Consider the following 15,189-nt stretch of genomic DNA (forward strand, 5'->3'; position numbering starts at 1 on the left):
TGTGTCTTGTCTAAAGTTCATTCATTTATCAATGACGTGTATTTGTACACAAATACATAATTATAAGCTTAGGTGAAGTGGAGGAGGATGAAAGTATTACTTATAACAGCAGTCTCTGATAATAATGTCATTGGGAAGGATGGCTTGTTGCCTTGGTCTTTACCTGATGACTATCAACACTTTCAAGACACGACAAGAGGATGGCCTATTATAATGGGTAGACGTACATTCGATGATCAACCTGTACGCCCCATCCCCAACTGCTTCACAATCGTTGTCACCAGTGACACTCATCTTACCGATCCCAATGGTCTCATACTCGAAGAGCGATCCGGATCACTCCTTCGAACTCGTTCACTCACTGAAGCAATGACCTTTGTTAAAGAGTTTGAGGAGGTGTACATAGTTGGAGGTATGTTATGCTCATAACAGTGGAAACCCATTCATTCGCTCATTCTCTCACTCAATCAATCACATTAGGCCGCAGGATATACGAGGATTCACTACAGTTTGTCGATGAACTGATAATTACACATGTACATTCGGAAGATGTTGTTGGTGATACACATCTTAATCTGTTCCCTGAGAAGGGATCTTTGCGTGATAGGAACAATGACCTCTGGGAGGTGGTCAGATCACACTACCATGCCAAAGACGATAGACATCAGTTTGACTACACCATCAAGTATTATAAACGTGTGACACTGCGAACAGTGTTTGCATAAGATATGATATCAACTTCATTGGCAATGGCAATGGTCGGATTGGAGGATAGACGAATAGTATTAGCATTCGCCTTTGTATTGACAATGATTATTCTCGGCATGGTTGTGCATGTCCACTGTGCGCACTTGCACTTCGATCTTCTGATTGAGTGGACCAACTACATCGAATTGGAGAGATTGATATCCGTTGGACTTTGGACACTTGATGTAATCATCATACGTTCCTTTGACCTCGGGGAAATGCTGCGTCAGAGTCGATCTGAGCCTGTAGCAGTCTTCCTCCTTCTCCACGATTGCTCTAATACCAAACATGTCGTGAACCTCTTCAAACGTCAGTTGTTTGCCCAACATCTTGCGCCATATACTATAGATGTGCTTTGGTCTACCTGAGACTTGACGCACGGCTATACCACTCCCATTGGCTATCAGTCGGGCCGTGTCGACAAAGTCTTGAATGTACATCTCTCGCTCTCTTCTCGTGCTCTGGAAGTGGTCTGCAATCTGATTATACGTGTCTGGATAATATCTCCTGAAGCATATGTCCTCAGCTTCCCATAGCTGGCGTGATGGATCCATTGATATTAATTGATATTTACATTGTTGAATTGACATGTCGGTGGCAGTTTGATTATGAGCGCTTGAGTTCGGCATGTCGGTTGGAGTTAGTATATGCCGCGTCACTCAATCAATCCATCCATTCCATCCGAAGACATACAATGAATGATTATAAATTGCTTGTTGACTTGATATCCTACATGGATCTAATGATCTTGAACTACGTATTATAATAGGTGATGGTGATATATACAGTGCTGAGACAAACATTAACATTGCCAATACTATCAGTATCAATGAATGGTTGTTCTTCTCGCTTCTAATCTCCGAAGAGGTAGAGCCTACTACTATTGCAGTCATATCTGTTTGACTCTGTGTAAGATTTCCTTTATGTACAGTTGAATAAAGATTGATTGATTGATTGATTGATTGATTGATTGATTGATTGATTGATTGATTGATTGATGATGTATGTTGCTTATGCAGAGCCGCATTCAATTCTTTGATCGGATCGAAAGATTGATGACGATGCTATAAGCAATGACACATTGCTTGAATAGCTTTACAATGAATAATAATACATATAATATGAATGTTGTTGATACTAAAGAATGAAGACTGGTGATTCACCAACACAATGACTCATTCAAGGTGTTTGAATTGCGACAACATTGTTGAGATTGATTGGGGGTGGTAACATAAAGGAAGAGACACAAGTCCAAGCAAAATTGTCCTTTGACAAAGCCCAGTGACTCAAAGTAAATGAAGTTCCCCAATCTCAATGATATACAAAGGCAAGAGTTATCTCGTTCATCGAATATTCAAAGTTGTTGAGATTGATTATATCATTAATTAATTAATACAATATAAAATGATGAAGTTATTTATGTCTTACTTGATTTAGAATGGAGGGTGACCAATCATCAACTTCATTTATAATTTGTTGTTGAAAATATACAAAACAAATAAGGTAAGGTAAGATTGACATAATAATGTAAGTCATTGTAATGGTTAGATACTTATACTATCTCCATTATAATAACAACACTCACTCACAAACACACTTAAACACAAATACAAGTCAATCATTGGTAAAGTGAGGTTGAAAAGATAATTGATTGACAGATAGATAGTGGGTGTGAGTGATGATGAGTAGTCGGAGACAGTACATACTTGGAGATGAGGGGGTTAGAACATTTCCGATGAAGGGCCGACCTAACCTTACCATATCCATATCAATCTCCTTATTGGTATCTGTCTTTGATTAAAAAATATATATATAAATACCAATATTGATTGATTGTTATAACTCAACATTTTAAATTATCTCTACAACAACATACAATGTATAGATATTTATTAATAATATTATTTGTTTGTCTTTGTTATGAGGTATCCAATGCCTCTCAACCATCATCATTCTATTTCTTAAAGTCAACTGGTATTGTTTGTGTCACAACTCCATGTCCATCATGGGAGATCAATCTTGTAAATTCCCAACAAAACTCAATCACTGTTCATGGATTGAACTTTGCACCAAGTGTCAATGAAACAAAGGTCTTTGAGGCCAAAGAGGATGAACGTATACTCTATGGCTACTGGTGCAACACCAAAGTCAATGGACAAGATGCTGTCGAGTTCAAAATACTTGGTGCTCATAGAATGATTGCCATCGATGGATATGGTCCTCCCAGAGCTGGTGATTACCTCTCCCTGTAAGTCCCTCCTCCTCCTCAATCAAACAATCTCTGTCACTAACATGATTGTATTTTATATATAGATCCTACTACCAATGGAAATGGGTCAACTTCCCCTTCATTACCGGACCCATTGTATCCCCACCTTCCAATCCATTCTTGGATTATCCTCACATGGATAAGGAATGGCTCAGGGATAAACTTTATAATCAAGACAAGAAACATCGTGCAATTGTTCAAGCTACAGTTGACACCTTTGGTAAAGTGCTGGTCACTGCAATCTTTGTTAGTTTGGATGATCCTGAACAACCTTGTCCTGGTATTGTGCTCATTGGATGTGATGATGCTCATGTGATGACATTCAATCGTGATGCCAACAGATGTGTATCATTCGATACATGTGTTGAGCCAGGAGCATGCATTCTCTCCATCCCAGTATGTCCAAAGGGTTACAATTTAGTCTCAATTCCATCAAGACCATATGGATGTCCAAAACACTTCTGTGATCCCGATTTCCTCAATCTCACTTGGGATCAATAATTATAAATTTAATCAATCAATCAATTAATTAAGTTAATCAATCAATCAATCAATCAATTAATTAAAAAATAAACCTAAAAGGGTGGACCAACTTACTCAATCATTAAAAGAATAATTAGAAAATAGATATTTAGTAGTCTCCTTACTACTTGATAGGTGGGGATTGTAAGTGATCCAAGTTAATAATGGATGATCAAAACTAAATTATTGAAGATGACATAGATAATATTGTAAAATGAATTTAAATAAAATAATGTTGTGTAAAATAATAAATATATATATTCGTTTGATTATTACAAATAATAATAATTAGAATTCCATTTATATAAAATCATCTGGATAGAAAACAAATTCAATTATATTTAAATATAATTGAAAGAGTGTGAGTAAAGTTCTAGCTTGGTGTACCCTTGCTCCTAAACTACATAATTGATGGGGTATGATCACCTATTCAATTGTATATCCCAACAAGCAATTGAATAAGTATTAATACATTTTAGATGGAATTAATATTAACCTTTATATTTATTATTAATACTATTACTAATCAAGATTAGAATTATTTTATTATTATTCTTATCTATTAATATTTGTTTTGAGGTATCCAATGGATATAGAACTCAACCAGAACCTACTATATTCTTTTGGTTAAGGTCAACTGGCAAACTATGTGTCAAAGAACCATGTCCATTTTGGAAGATTGATCCTGTCAATCTAGATACAAGTGGAACCAACTCTGTTGAGGTTCACTATTTGAAGTTTGGTTCCAATGTCAACTCTACCAAGGTATTGGAAGCAAAAGATAATGATCTAATTATTGAAGGAACCCTGGAAGAGGATCTTGTTGGAGATGAACCTGGTGTCCATTTGACAATTAATCGAGCTTACAGAAAGATGCCAATCAATCAAACTTCTACCAAGGGATTTGTTGGTTACTTTTTCTTGTAAGGAAATGAACAAAAATCAATCTATCAAATATTCTTTAATAGAATAATTAGTTAATTAATTAATACCTATTTATTATTATTTACTTTTTAGATCCAAAACAACTGATAAGAACAAATGGGAATGGGTTAATACTCCATATGTTCGTGGAGTGTTTGAATCATCAATTGGTAATCCTTATATGGATTTTCCATTCTTGGACAAAGATTGGTTGGATGATAAACTTTATTACAATGAAGTTATTCATCGCGCGATTGTAGAAGCATCAATTAATTCTCGAGGCAACCCTTCCAAGATCCTTTCAATCTTTATCAATTTGGAGGACCCACCTACTCAAACTTGCAGAGTTCCAAGTATACCTGTAGTCTCTCAAAGTGGACAAGTTGCGACCTTTAGACGTAATGAGGATAGGTGCGTATTGTTTGATAGTATTGTTGAGGCTGGAGTATGTCCCCTTTTTCAACCAGTATGTACCAAGGGATACAATCTTGTATCTATTCCCTCTACCCCAAATGGATGCTCTAGATTCTATTGTGATCCAGATTTTCTCAGACCAACTTGGTAATAAAGAAATGAATAAATAATCAACCTTCATAAACGCACCCTCATTATAAAATCAATCATTTTTATCCTTAACTTGAATGGACCCTGTATACCCATGCTACCGATTAAATATTCCCGAAATCACTCATAGTCGACAAGTACAGACCTTTAGAAGGACATTTGATAGATGTGTAGTATTGGATATGAGAGTTGAAAAAGGAGTATGTCCCAACTTTGAACCAGTATGTACCGAGGGATACAATCTTGTATCAATTCCTTCCGAACCACGTGGATGTCCTAAATTCTAATGTGATCCATATTTCCTCAAACCTGCCGGTAATCAATAAATAATCATTTAAACACTACATATTTATCCATTCTATCAATCAATCAATCAACACTAAATATCATTATGATGAATTTAGTAAAGTGATAAATACAATCATAATGATGCTTATTCTCTTTCAGTATACCTCTTCACTCTTCAATCCCTACCCTTGTGTTGGTTGATTTGAATGGAAAAGGGAATGAGTAACACAACTCACAATTGACACACACATATACTTCATCATCATGGCAGCATTTGTGTGTTTACACCCCATTGGGCACTTGAACTGGCCAATTCCTTCAATTCGGAATATTGATTGGATGGATACATAGAATAGAAGGCAGAATGGTACCATTGTGAATGTAATAATATGTGGTGATACATTCATCATATTCATTGTTAGTATGATGGTATTCATAATTATAATGATGTTCATATAGAGAATATAACACCTCACAATATTAAAATATATATATATTCTTCAAATAATTCAATCAATCGATTCATTCATTCATTCATAAATAATCACAAGCAATTAAACAATTATTCTATTATAAATTATCTATCTCTCTATCTCTCTCTCTTTAAACTATGATAAATAATAATACCGAAGAGAATGGAACAATCTCCAATGGAGTGGCAAGAACATCGGTTTTGGTGGCCGCCATGCGTACTCATTTGAGTAACCAGATGGTTTCACTTAATGATCCATCATTGTATAAACCATTTGAACAGAGCTTAGTAAGAGAGTACTCAAAGTTCTGTCCTACCAAGGTTGTAAATATAACCGATCCCAAGCTGACTGTCATCGACCCGTATGCCCTGTTCTTCCTTCAACATCAAAGTTCACCAGACATAATGGCCGAGTTCTTCTTTTCTATCCCAAAAGTTAGACCAACTGTCGTTGACGAACCAATGTATCAAGGTCTGATCAAGAGTGGCTTAGATGTATCCTCAGTTGGGTCAATATCTTCATTCTTCAAACATGTGGCCAATGATGAACAAGTAATGCTAGGTTGGATGTTGTTATTCGATTTGAACATTACTGTTCATCTTGCAGTCAGAACCAAACTTATTGATGAGTTTGTTCTCCAAAATGTCCCTTCCTCGATCAAACAAGTTGTCATCCTTGGTTCAGGACTTGACACCCGTGCTCAACGTCTACCATTCGACGCATCAGTCATTGTATTTGAGGTGGATCTTCCAGAGGTGGTCGAATACAAGAGGAACATTATGAAGAATGCATCATTGGCCATCACTCCAATATCAATGGCAATGAACATTGATATCAAGGAAGACCTCAGGAACTTGGATAAATGGACGTCCCAACTTGTATCATCTGGTTTGAAGAAGATTGAACCGACTCTATGGATCCTAGAAGGTCTTCTCATGTACCTCAAGCCTGAAGAGACCACCAACCTACTCAAAGCAGTATCATCACTCTCATCATCTGGATCTGCTATTGTGTTTCAATCATCAGCACCAATTGATTGGACTGCACCATATGTTGGCAAGAGTGTATTCGCCAAGATTGCTCCTGAACTATTCTCCTTTACACCATATCCAGATGAACTTCTGATCAACGTTGGCTTCACTGATCGTGTATCCACAGTCGATGATGTTGCCCTCATTGAGAGATATGGTACACCTGGTATAGTCCTCTTTGAGTTCCCACCAACATTCCAACGCTACACCCAAGGATTCAAACCATAATCCATCATTCAATCAACCAACCATTGATTGTCCTTGTGTATAACAAATAAACACTCGTCAGATACATCTCTTAATCTAGATTTATGAAATGATTGATTGGTCCCCGCGTTCATTCATTTGATGTTCACTTTCATACATTCATATACACATACAAGATGACAGGCACTGCTGAAGAGATATACCCTAGCATCAACCCTTATGTATCACTAGCATTGTCAATCTTCCTCTCCTTTCAGTTTGTTGGTGGACTGTATCTATTCTCCTCAGGCAACAGAGACAACCCTTTTGTAATCAAACGTCGATTCCAGAGTGTCTTTGTATCATGTATCATCTCATACATAGTACTCTACTATCTGATACCTCAATCATCACAAGTAAGTCCTGTACACGACGTTCAATCACTCAATCGTGACTAAACAACTATCAATCTTATGTATAGAGAGTATATGTATTCTTGCAAGTCATTGGTGTAATGACAGAGTCATACTTGTGGGGCATCATACTACCCTTCTTGTTGACGATGCTACTGTTCAGTGGACCTTTACTGATGGCTTATTTAGACTATGGCATAGAGGAAGAGCCATTCGACTTGAGGTGGCTGCGTAACTATGTTGTAGGACCCACTGTTGAAGAGGTTGTCTATCGATCAGCCATCGTACCAATACTCTACTATGGTGGCTACTCCACACGATCAATCATCATATTCTCTCCACTACTCTTTGGTCTGTCACATCTACATCACATCTTCCCAATGGGCAAGAAGAGAAGAGAAATCATTGCTCAGTTATTAGTTAGTTGTAAGTTTCAGGGTTGGACTACCTACATCAGACGGACATCATACTGACACTCATCCATCTCATCTCAACTCGTCTCCAGTGCTTCAAGTACTTTATACAAGTCTGTTTGGAATGTTCACTGCACTGATATTCGTTAGAACTGGCAACCTTTTGTCTTGTATCCTTGTACACAGCTTCTGTAATATGATGGGTCTACCGCGCTTCCAAGATGTTCCCCATCACCCTCACTCACGCCGTATGTACTCTCACGTGTGGATGCATGATGATTGATTGATTGATCGATCAATATATACTAACTTTGGACCAATCAATCAATCTAATCAGTGTTGTCCATCACCTTTGTGCTTGGCCTGGTTGGATTCTTCTATTACCTGCCACTACTTATACATCCAGTATACTTCAATTCATTGTTCATTTGATCAATCATATTATTTATAAATAGCCCAGATGGAACAGTTCCACCCATCAAACCATCACATGATGTTGTGTGAATCAAGATTTTCATTCATTCTCTGATCAATCAATCAATCACTGATCAAACAGATATATAATAAGATACCACTACTAACTCCCAATGGCATCCATCAAAGACAATGATGACATGCCCAAACAACAACATCCAACACTGCCACTGTTAGTGCAACTCAAGATAATGGAGTATGTGTTGCAGTTTGAACGACCAGAATTGGCACAAAGACAATCAGAATACTATGAAGACATCTATAATTATGATAGCCTACCAATATTGAGCGATCATGTTAATGATGATCTGGTACCTTTCATCCCTGGCACTACATTCAACTTGGCAACAGTGTGTAGACGATGGTTCGATCACATCGCTGCCATCACCAATCATTTGGACGTGACACGTGATCAATCATACCGAGCCATCTTGCATCTGCGCAAGGATCCGCGACCTTGGAGTCTCCAGTTCCCATCAATACACTTCAATCTGGAACTGGGTAGTAGTCGTGATCTCTATCAATCACATCTGCTGCACTACAAGGATGTGGTCAGGGCTAGCGCCATCCACTTGACCAGCAAGGCCGACATATCAGATATCAGATTCATCTTGACTCATCCCAACATCTACCCCTTCATTGAACGAATGACCATCCGCATCACAGAGTACATCGATATATGTTATGAAGATGTAGAGTCATTTGTCTCTCAGTTGGTGAGTGCACTCGAGCAGAACAACACGATCACATGGTTCCACTTCAACATCTTTGACTACATGTCCAAGACTGAGAGCAAGCATCTTGGAGGCATGCTAAAGAGCATGGCTAAACGCAACAACTTGAGAACTCTGATATGGGATGGACAAGATGAGTTTGTGGACATTGACAATGTTATCCCACTCCTGGTCAACCTAGAGTCATTGCAGATGCTGGAAGTGCGACACTGTGCGATGCTTGTCGACCCGAAACGCGTCGAGCAGCAGGCAGGTCTGTTGGTCAACAACATGTATAGGGGACGACCAAAGCAGTTCGCACTAGACATGACCAAATACGATGTTGAAACGAAGGAGGATGTTCAGTTCGTTGGATACGTTCACAGCAAGCTATTGACAATGTACAAGGTTCAGAGCGAGTCCACGATCAAACAATACGATTATGATCATAATGAACAGGGGTCAGTGTCCAAGCTCACGATGGTCTCCAATGATAACCAATCAACCGTCGTATTTGAACGAGGCAATGATGAATCTTCAGGAGAGTACTGGTTCTCACTGCGATACATCCGGAATGAAAGAATGGATGAATGATCTTGTAAATAAATGTATTATCTTTATGATTATCTTAATCCAACTGGTTGCTTATCTGCTTGCTCTTGAGATCTGTTGATTTGAGTTGAGTTGGAAAGTAAGTAAGTATGGATGAGAGGAGGTGGGTGATGAGGGCATTACCTTTGGAGACTGTGAAACCACTTGCGATCTGGCTATCCTTGACACTCTTGGTTTTAATGTAGACGTTGTTTCCAATGATTGATCCACTGATTCCACAACTGTTCCATGATTGATTGAGCGAATGTATGTTAGTGGACAGCTCACTGGACTACAAGCCAAACCAACCCAAGCCAAAGGGTACTTACTGATCCTCAATTGTGACGTAGTCCATGATGATTGCATTCTCTATTCTTACGCTCTGACCAAACTTGCAATGCTTTCCAATGATTGACTTCTTGACACTGCACTTTGGTCCAAGGATCGACTCTGTTCCAATGACACAATCGGCACCGACTGAGGTTGGAGCAACCTGTGCCTTGACATCGATATAGTTATTCTTGCCTGGTGCCTCGTATGGCTTGTATGAAGTCTGTCCAGAGGCCACATCGCGATTAGCTTGAGTATAGTTTTGAATGGTGTTGATGTTGATCGAGTAGCCGTTGGTTAGGTAGGTGAGACACTTGATGGTGTCTTGGGTATTCTGGTTGATGTGATAAGATGGGTTGAAGGGCGTGGCCGACGTCGACATCGACAGCGCCAGATCCTGAGTGCGGTTGACTGATGTGGCTGGTAACTTCTTGCCATGACCAGGAATCTGACACTGCAAGAGCAGTGGAATCAATTGCTTCTTGATACTAGTGATTGGAATGTTCTTGGTCTTTTGCTCCTCAATGATCAGGTCGATGACCCATCTCGAAAAGACGTAGAACTGAGCGTCTTGCAAGTTGTTGTTGACCACAATGTTGGGGAAGCTGTGTTTGATTGGTGATGATGAGTATTGAGTTGAGTAGTAATGGGATGACGCCCACCGCGATACTTACTGACGCAACATCTGTTTGGACACAAGAACTGCATCCTCAATGTCTGTGGCAGGCTCCATCTGAAGGATTCTGTTGGTCTTCTCGTCGAGGACGATGTAGTCGACATAGGTTGAGTCAGTCGTCTCCTTGACTTCTGTGGTTGCTACCTTCTTTGGATACAACATCATTGTCAATGAAGAGTCGTTTCCTCTATGCAGATCAGCCATCTGTCTAATGAATCCTTCGTCTGCAATAAGGTTACCAGTGATCACCATGAAGTTGGTCTATAGCGCATAGCGAGTATGTTAGCGCACTGCTCTGTGCCTGTCCTGCAATCAATCAACATACTCTAATCTTCTCTCTTATGCGGTAGAGTATCTCGCAGGTACCAATCTGATTCTGATCCTTGAGCACGAAGAACTCTACTTCCAACTTGCCTTGGTTCTGATCCTTATACACCTGGTTGACATAAGCTGCTATTCTATTCTGTGCATAATCCTGTGTGACAATCAATACGGCTAAGTTGTAGAGTAGTAGTTGATTGATTGAATGAGTAAGTAAGTGATTGATCATAGTGTAGTGATCATAGTATCATACACTTGAAACCAGATCTCTCCAACATCTCCAATTGATAGGATAGTATTGGTCTGTTTGCGACAGGCAACATGACATGTGGCAGGTTCTCATCGATTGGACCAAGCTTAGCACTTGTATTGTCCACTGCCAATATGATAACTTGAAACTCGTATGAAGACATATTTGTATATGAATATATCTCTTCTCTGTAATAATGATAAACGAGTTGACAATCAATCACTTATATATATCTATGTATGCTTGTTCAAATTACAACGGCCAATGATCATTGTGAGAATCCTGCGAGAAACAAGTTGATCCAAGTCCCAAAACAAGCGAAACAAGTGAAGTGAGGGGTGTGAAGTGCGCCCCTCCTTTCACTTTGACTTCATCTTCACTTCATCTTAGCGTAGTTGTAGTTGTAGTTGTATTAGTTGTAAAGAATAATTATAATACATACTACTCACTCATAGTTAAGACAACTAGACCAGATGTCTGATATCGACACAAGATCACTTAGACAATGCGTTGGTGCCATTGTATTCAATGAGCAGGGACATATATTACTTGGCAAAAGGTCCGCCAACAAGAAGTCTGCCATTGGTAAGGTACGCTACGACAATGTATATTCACATCTTCTCATATCACCTCTCTCGCTCCTTGCTATCCCCGTTACCTCTTGAGACAAAACCATGTTGACTGACACAAGAACATGCTTATACATGTAAATGAACATACTACAACCAATCATACAAACAAACCAATTCCATCCTCAACAGTGGCAGTGTCCTCAAGGTGGAGTAGAGGAGGGAGAGGATAGACACAAGGCTGTGCTGAGAGAGTTGAATGAAGAGGTTGGCCTACTGGCCGACTATGTTAGGTATGTGAGTGTGATCGCCGATCCACTTGTATACTTGCACACGGACAAGGAAAGTAAGAATCGTGGCCAATCTATAACTTGGTTCTTCTTCTATATGCCATCGGCACAGATCATCCAGTGCAGGTTGGACAATGAGCCAGAACCAGAGTTTGACGAGTTGGCGTGGCGTCCATTCAGCGATCTGACCAACGAGCAACTGGGCGTCAACTTCAAAGTGGACATGTACCAGCAGCTCCTTGAACTTTCGTCCAAGCCCATCGACATAATACAAGAACACTTGGCTTCCATGCGGTAGTAGAAGAAGGCTTGTGGCGTGATGGACATCCTTTGTCGGACTAGCCCAACCCCCACCTACTGTTTGTCGGGCGATCGATGATTGGACAACAACAACCTTGGCTGAATGAATGAATGAATGTCCATGGATATATCTCGTCTGTATGTGATCTGATCAAGGATTCCATTCAATTAATTAATTAATCGATGATTCCAATCGATGAATGATCCCAACTTGGCTCCATCCCACCACATCGTAGGTATGTACACATTAATGAAAGAAGAGTATATTTATATATCTCAAATCTCATTCAAATAAGACATCACACATTGTTGTTGGTTGAGTCTAATAATGGATTCCAAAGGTGCTCAAGTTGTTGGTCTGGACTCAAAAGGCTCAGTTCTGCAGATAGGGCCTCGCCCGAAAGACATGATGCCAGGTGGCCTTAATGACGCAAGTTGCCTCACGCACCTCGCCAGGTCATGAGGTGTCACAGGTCCTTTTTGATCTAAAATTGTCAAATTCACCCCACGCATGCATCGAAGGACCTCGACTACCCCCCACATGGCATGTCGAGGATCTCTCTTTTAGATGCCCAACATCAAACAAGTTGTGGAGGGCCTATCTTAATTAATTGTGCATTAGGTAGCCAAAATGCGATAGTTGGGGGTCGTGGTGGTAGTGGCGGGGTGGGGGGATTCGTTAAGGCCAAAGAGGCCTAAGACTCAAAACTCTAGACTGAGATAGTCTTCTTTTTTTGATAATGGGTAGCATATTCTAACACACACACAACCAAAATAATATAATTATTAATAATAAATAATTAACCGACGACTTCGATAGAGAGCTTCTTTTGGAGATTTGTGGACTCGACTGGTGCGGAGCCCCTGAGCACAGGTCCCCTCCCCTTGCCATTTGATTGACATTCATTCCAACACCTGTTCAAATCGATAGCCAGCCAACCAACCAACCATTACCTTACCTACCACCTACACACATACATAGTCATAGTCATCGTCAGTCAGTCACACTACAGTCAAGTCGTCAGACATACATTCAGTCACAGGTGCCCGCGCCACAGCCATTTAGTCACAGCGCCAGTCAAACAATCAATCAATCTATCAAGACGACAACAGCATTAATAAGGTAGGATTCGCGAATCAACGATATCACGGCAACAGTGTTCACCATCATACTCTCGAGTTGGTCGGTCAGTCGGTCCACGCACTTAGTGCTTAGCGAGAGTGAACTTGACAAGTGTCAAACCAAACAGGAATCAATTTCGATTCGGAAAATGGCGCATGCCACTCTGCACGCCAGCCCACCTAAACGATCGATTGGTTGATGATTGCAGCAATCGAATCATCTATCATCATTCATCTTGGTACCAGATTGAACTGTTACAGACCACTCTTGTTAATTATGGTTGATCAATCAATCAATCAATCTATCCACACAACACACTCAATCTTCATTGCTCAATTCGGAATGCTTCGTTCCTTCATTCAATCCAAACTTACCCCATCCAATCATCAGCCTACCTACAACTCACACTCGCCCTTTGTGTGTGAATTAATATGATCGCCCAGCCCAGCACCCCTTTGCTGGAGGCCCACACACACTCAGCACACTCACATCGCTCAATAACTGATGCCTGTTCAGTGATCCACAACACCATCTCCCCTTTCTATCTGTATATGTTAATATAATTGGTTGATCAACATCCACTCCGCTATCCTCTATTGGTGATTATATGTGTGTATCAGAGTGTGACTGCGTGTATGTGTGTATCTGTGATTGATCAATCAATCACTAATCTAAACATCTGATAGATCATTGTCGAATGATTAATAATTACCTGTTTGTGTGTTTTGTGCGTAGATCTAACAGATCAACACTCAGACCTATTGTCGCTTAATGTTGCCAATGGCCACAACCTTGATCAAGGGTCATACTCACTTAGCCAGCCCATTCATTCACTCTCTCGCTCAGACTAGCCACATCACATATCCTTTCTCACTTGACCATCATACCCGTTGTAACCAATAATATCAACAACAAACAAACAAACACAGGGAAGGAACAATCATTCCTCCCTCCCTCCCTTCTTCCCTCCCTCCATCCACTTCACTCCTCCTCTTCTTAACTTAGACATTCGATCACATTAATTAACAAAAGTTATTCATCATCTTATAAACCAATCCAGACATCCATCCAATCCAGGTCATCAAAGTCATCCAAGTTCACAACAATCCCAGTTGTTCGATTCGATCAATCACTTTATCAATAGTCCAATCCAGTCAAACCAAAGCCAATCAATCAAACATTTTTTTTTGTAAGTATCCAATACTTTTGATTGATTGATTGTCGATGGCAACATCCATCCATCCATCCATCCGTTCAACCATCCATATATCCATCCATGTATATCATCATACATCTATACCTCAACACTCAATCACACACTTTATCCTGATGTTATAATTATAATATGTGGATTGATGAATGATCTGATAATCAATCAATCAATGAGAGTCATTCACACTTAATTCAGCCCCCCTTCCACCACTCTCATCATTCCATCTGATCATTCAAACTCAACTGGAACACACACAATCAATCAATCACCCCCAACACACACCCCATAACACACAATAACTCAACACATCACGCTGATCTAATTATTATAATGGACCTCTACCAATTACCCATCACACCTTGTGCCACCACCTTGCATACCGCACCCTTCCATTCTCCAATAAGTGTAGATTGGATGGATGGATAGAAGGTGAAGTGAGACTACACACACATACACACACAAACACCAAAGAAGGGCGCTTATTTCCAGATCATGCTGCGTCCGGGCGG

The 15,189-nt window shown here is 39.9% G+C and overlaps 8 protein-coding genes across 8 annotated transcripts; 6 read left to right on the plus strand and 2 right to left on the minus strand.

Moving 5' to 3' along the window:
* Positions 1 to 213: 213 nt before the first annotated feature.
* SAMD00019534_002450 (hypothetical protein) lies at positions 214 to 725 on the plus strand (the record flags this gene model as incomplete). Its single annotated transcript, XM_012903678.1, has 2 exons — positions 214 to 412; positions 481 to 725. The coding sequence occupies 2 exons, from the start codon at positions 214 to 216 to the stop codon at positions 723 to 725; spliced, it is 444 nt and encodes a 147-aa protein (XP_012759132.1).
* Positions 726 to 806: 81 nt separating this feature from the next.
* Positions 807 to 1,640, minus strand: SAMD00019534_002460 (hypothetical protein; the record flags this gene model as incomplete). The annotated part of the gene is made up of 2 exons (XM_012903679.1): positions 807 to 1,362; positions 1,441 to 1,640. Coding segments are annotated over 2 exons (756 nt in total), but the record flags the coding sequence as incomplete, so codon positions are not given.
* A 984-nt stretch (positions 1,641 to 2,624) lies between these two features.
* Positions 2,625 to 3,514, plus strand: SAMD00019534_002470 (hypothetical protein; the record flags this gene model as incomplete). Its single annotated transcript, XM_012903680.1, has 2 exons — positions 2,625 to 2,995; positions 3,061 to 3,514. Coding segments are annotated over 2 exons (825 nt in total), but the record flags the coding sequence as incomplete, so codon positions are not given.
* A 2,410-nt stretch (positions 3,515 to 5,924) lies between these two features.
* On the plus strand, positions 5,925 to 7,043 carry SAMD00019534_002480 (hypothetical protein; the record flags this gene model as incomplete). Its single annotated transcript, XM_012903681.1, has 1 exon — positions 5,925 to 7,043. A coding segment is annotated over one exon (1,119 nt), but the record flags the coding sequence as incomplete, so codon positions are not given.
* A 158-nt stretch (positions 7,044 to 7,201) lies between these two features.
* SAMD00019534_002490 (hypothetical protein) lies at positions 7,202 to 8,262 on the plus strand (the record flags this gene model as incomplete). The annotated part of the gene is made up of 4 exons (XM_012903682.1): positions 7,202 to 7,420; positions 7,486 to 7,843; positions 7,923 to 8,078; positions 8,168 to 8,262. 4 exons carry the CDS (start codon positions 7,202 to 7,204, stop codon positions 8,260 to 8,262), a joined length of 828 nt encoding a protein of 275 aa, XP_012759136.1.
* Positions 8,263 to 8,417: 155 nt separating this feature from the next.
* Positions 8,418 to 9,611, plus strand: SAMD00019534_002500 (hypothetical protein; the record flags this gene model as incomplete). The annotated part of the gene is made up of 2 exons (XM_012903683.1): positions 8,418 to 8,500; positions 8,579 to 9,611. The coding sequence occupies 2 exons, from the start codon at positions 8,418 to 8,420 to the stop codon at positions 9,609 to 9,611; spliced, it is 1,116 nt and encodes a 371-aa protein (XP_012759137.1).
* Positions 9,612 to 9,645: 34 nt separating this feature from the next.
* On the minus strand, positions 9,646 to 11,348 carry SAMD00019534_002510 (hypothetical protein; the record flags this gene model as incomplete). The annotated part of the gene is made up of 5 exons (XM_012903684.1): positions 9,646 to 9,850; positions 9,938 to 10,543; positions 10,613 to 10,875; positions 10,940 to 11,109; positions 11,189 to 11,348. 5 exons carry the CDS (start codon positions 11,346 to 11,348, stop codon positions 9,646 to 9,648), a joined length of 1,404 nt encoding a protein of 467 aa, XP_012759138.1.
* A 310-nt stretch (positions 11,349 to 11,658) lies between these two features.
* On the plus strand, positions 11,659 to 12,342 carry SAMD00019534_002520 (hypothetical protein; the record flags this gene model as incomplete). The annotated part of the gene is made up of 2 exons (XM_012903685.1): positions 11,659 to 11,790; positions 11,947 to 12,342. The coding sequence occupies 2 exons, from the start codon at positions 11,659 to 11,661 to the stop codon at positions 12,340 to 12,342; spliced, it is 528 nt and encodes a 175-aa protein (XP_012759139.1).
* Between the last annotated feature and the right edge of the window lie 2,847 nt (positions 12,343 to 15,189).

Source organism: Acytostelium subglobosum, assembly GCF_000787575.1.
Source record: "Acytostelium subglobosum LB1 DNA, scaffold: scaffold1, whole genome shotgun sequence".
NCBI lineage: Eukaryota > Evosea > Eumycetozoa > Acytosteliales > Acytosteliaceae > Acytostelium > Acytostelium subglobosum.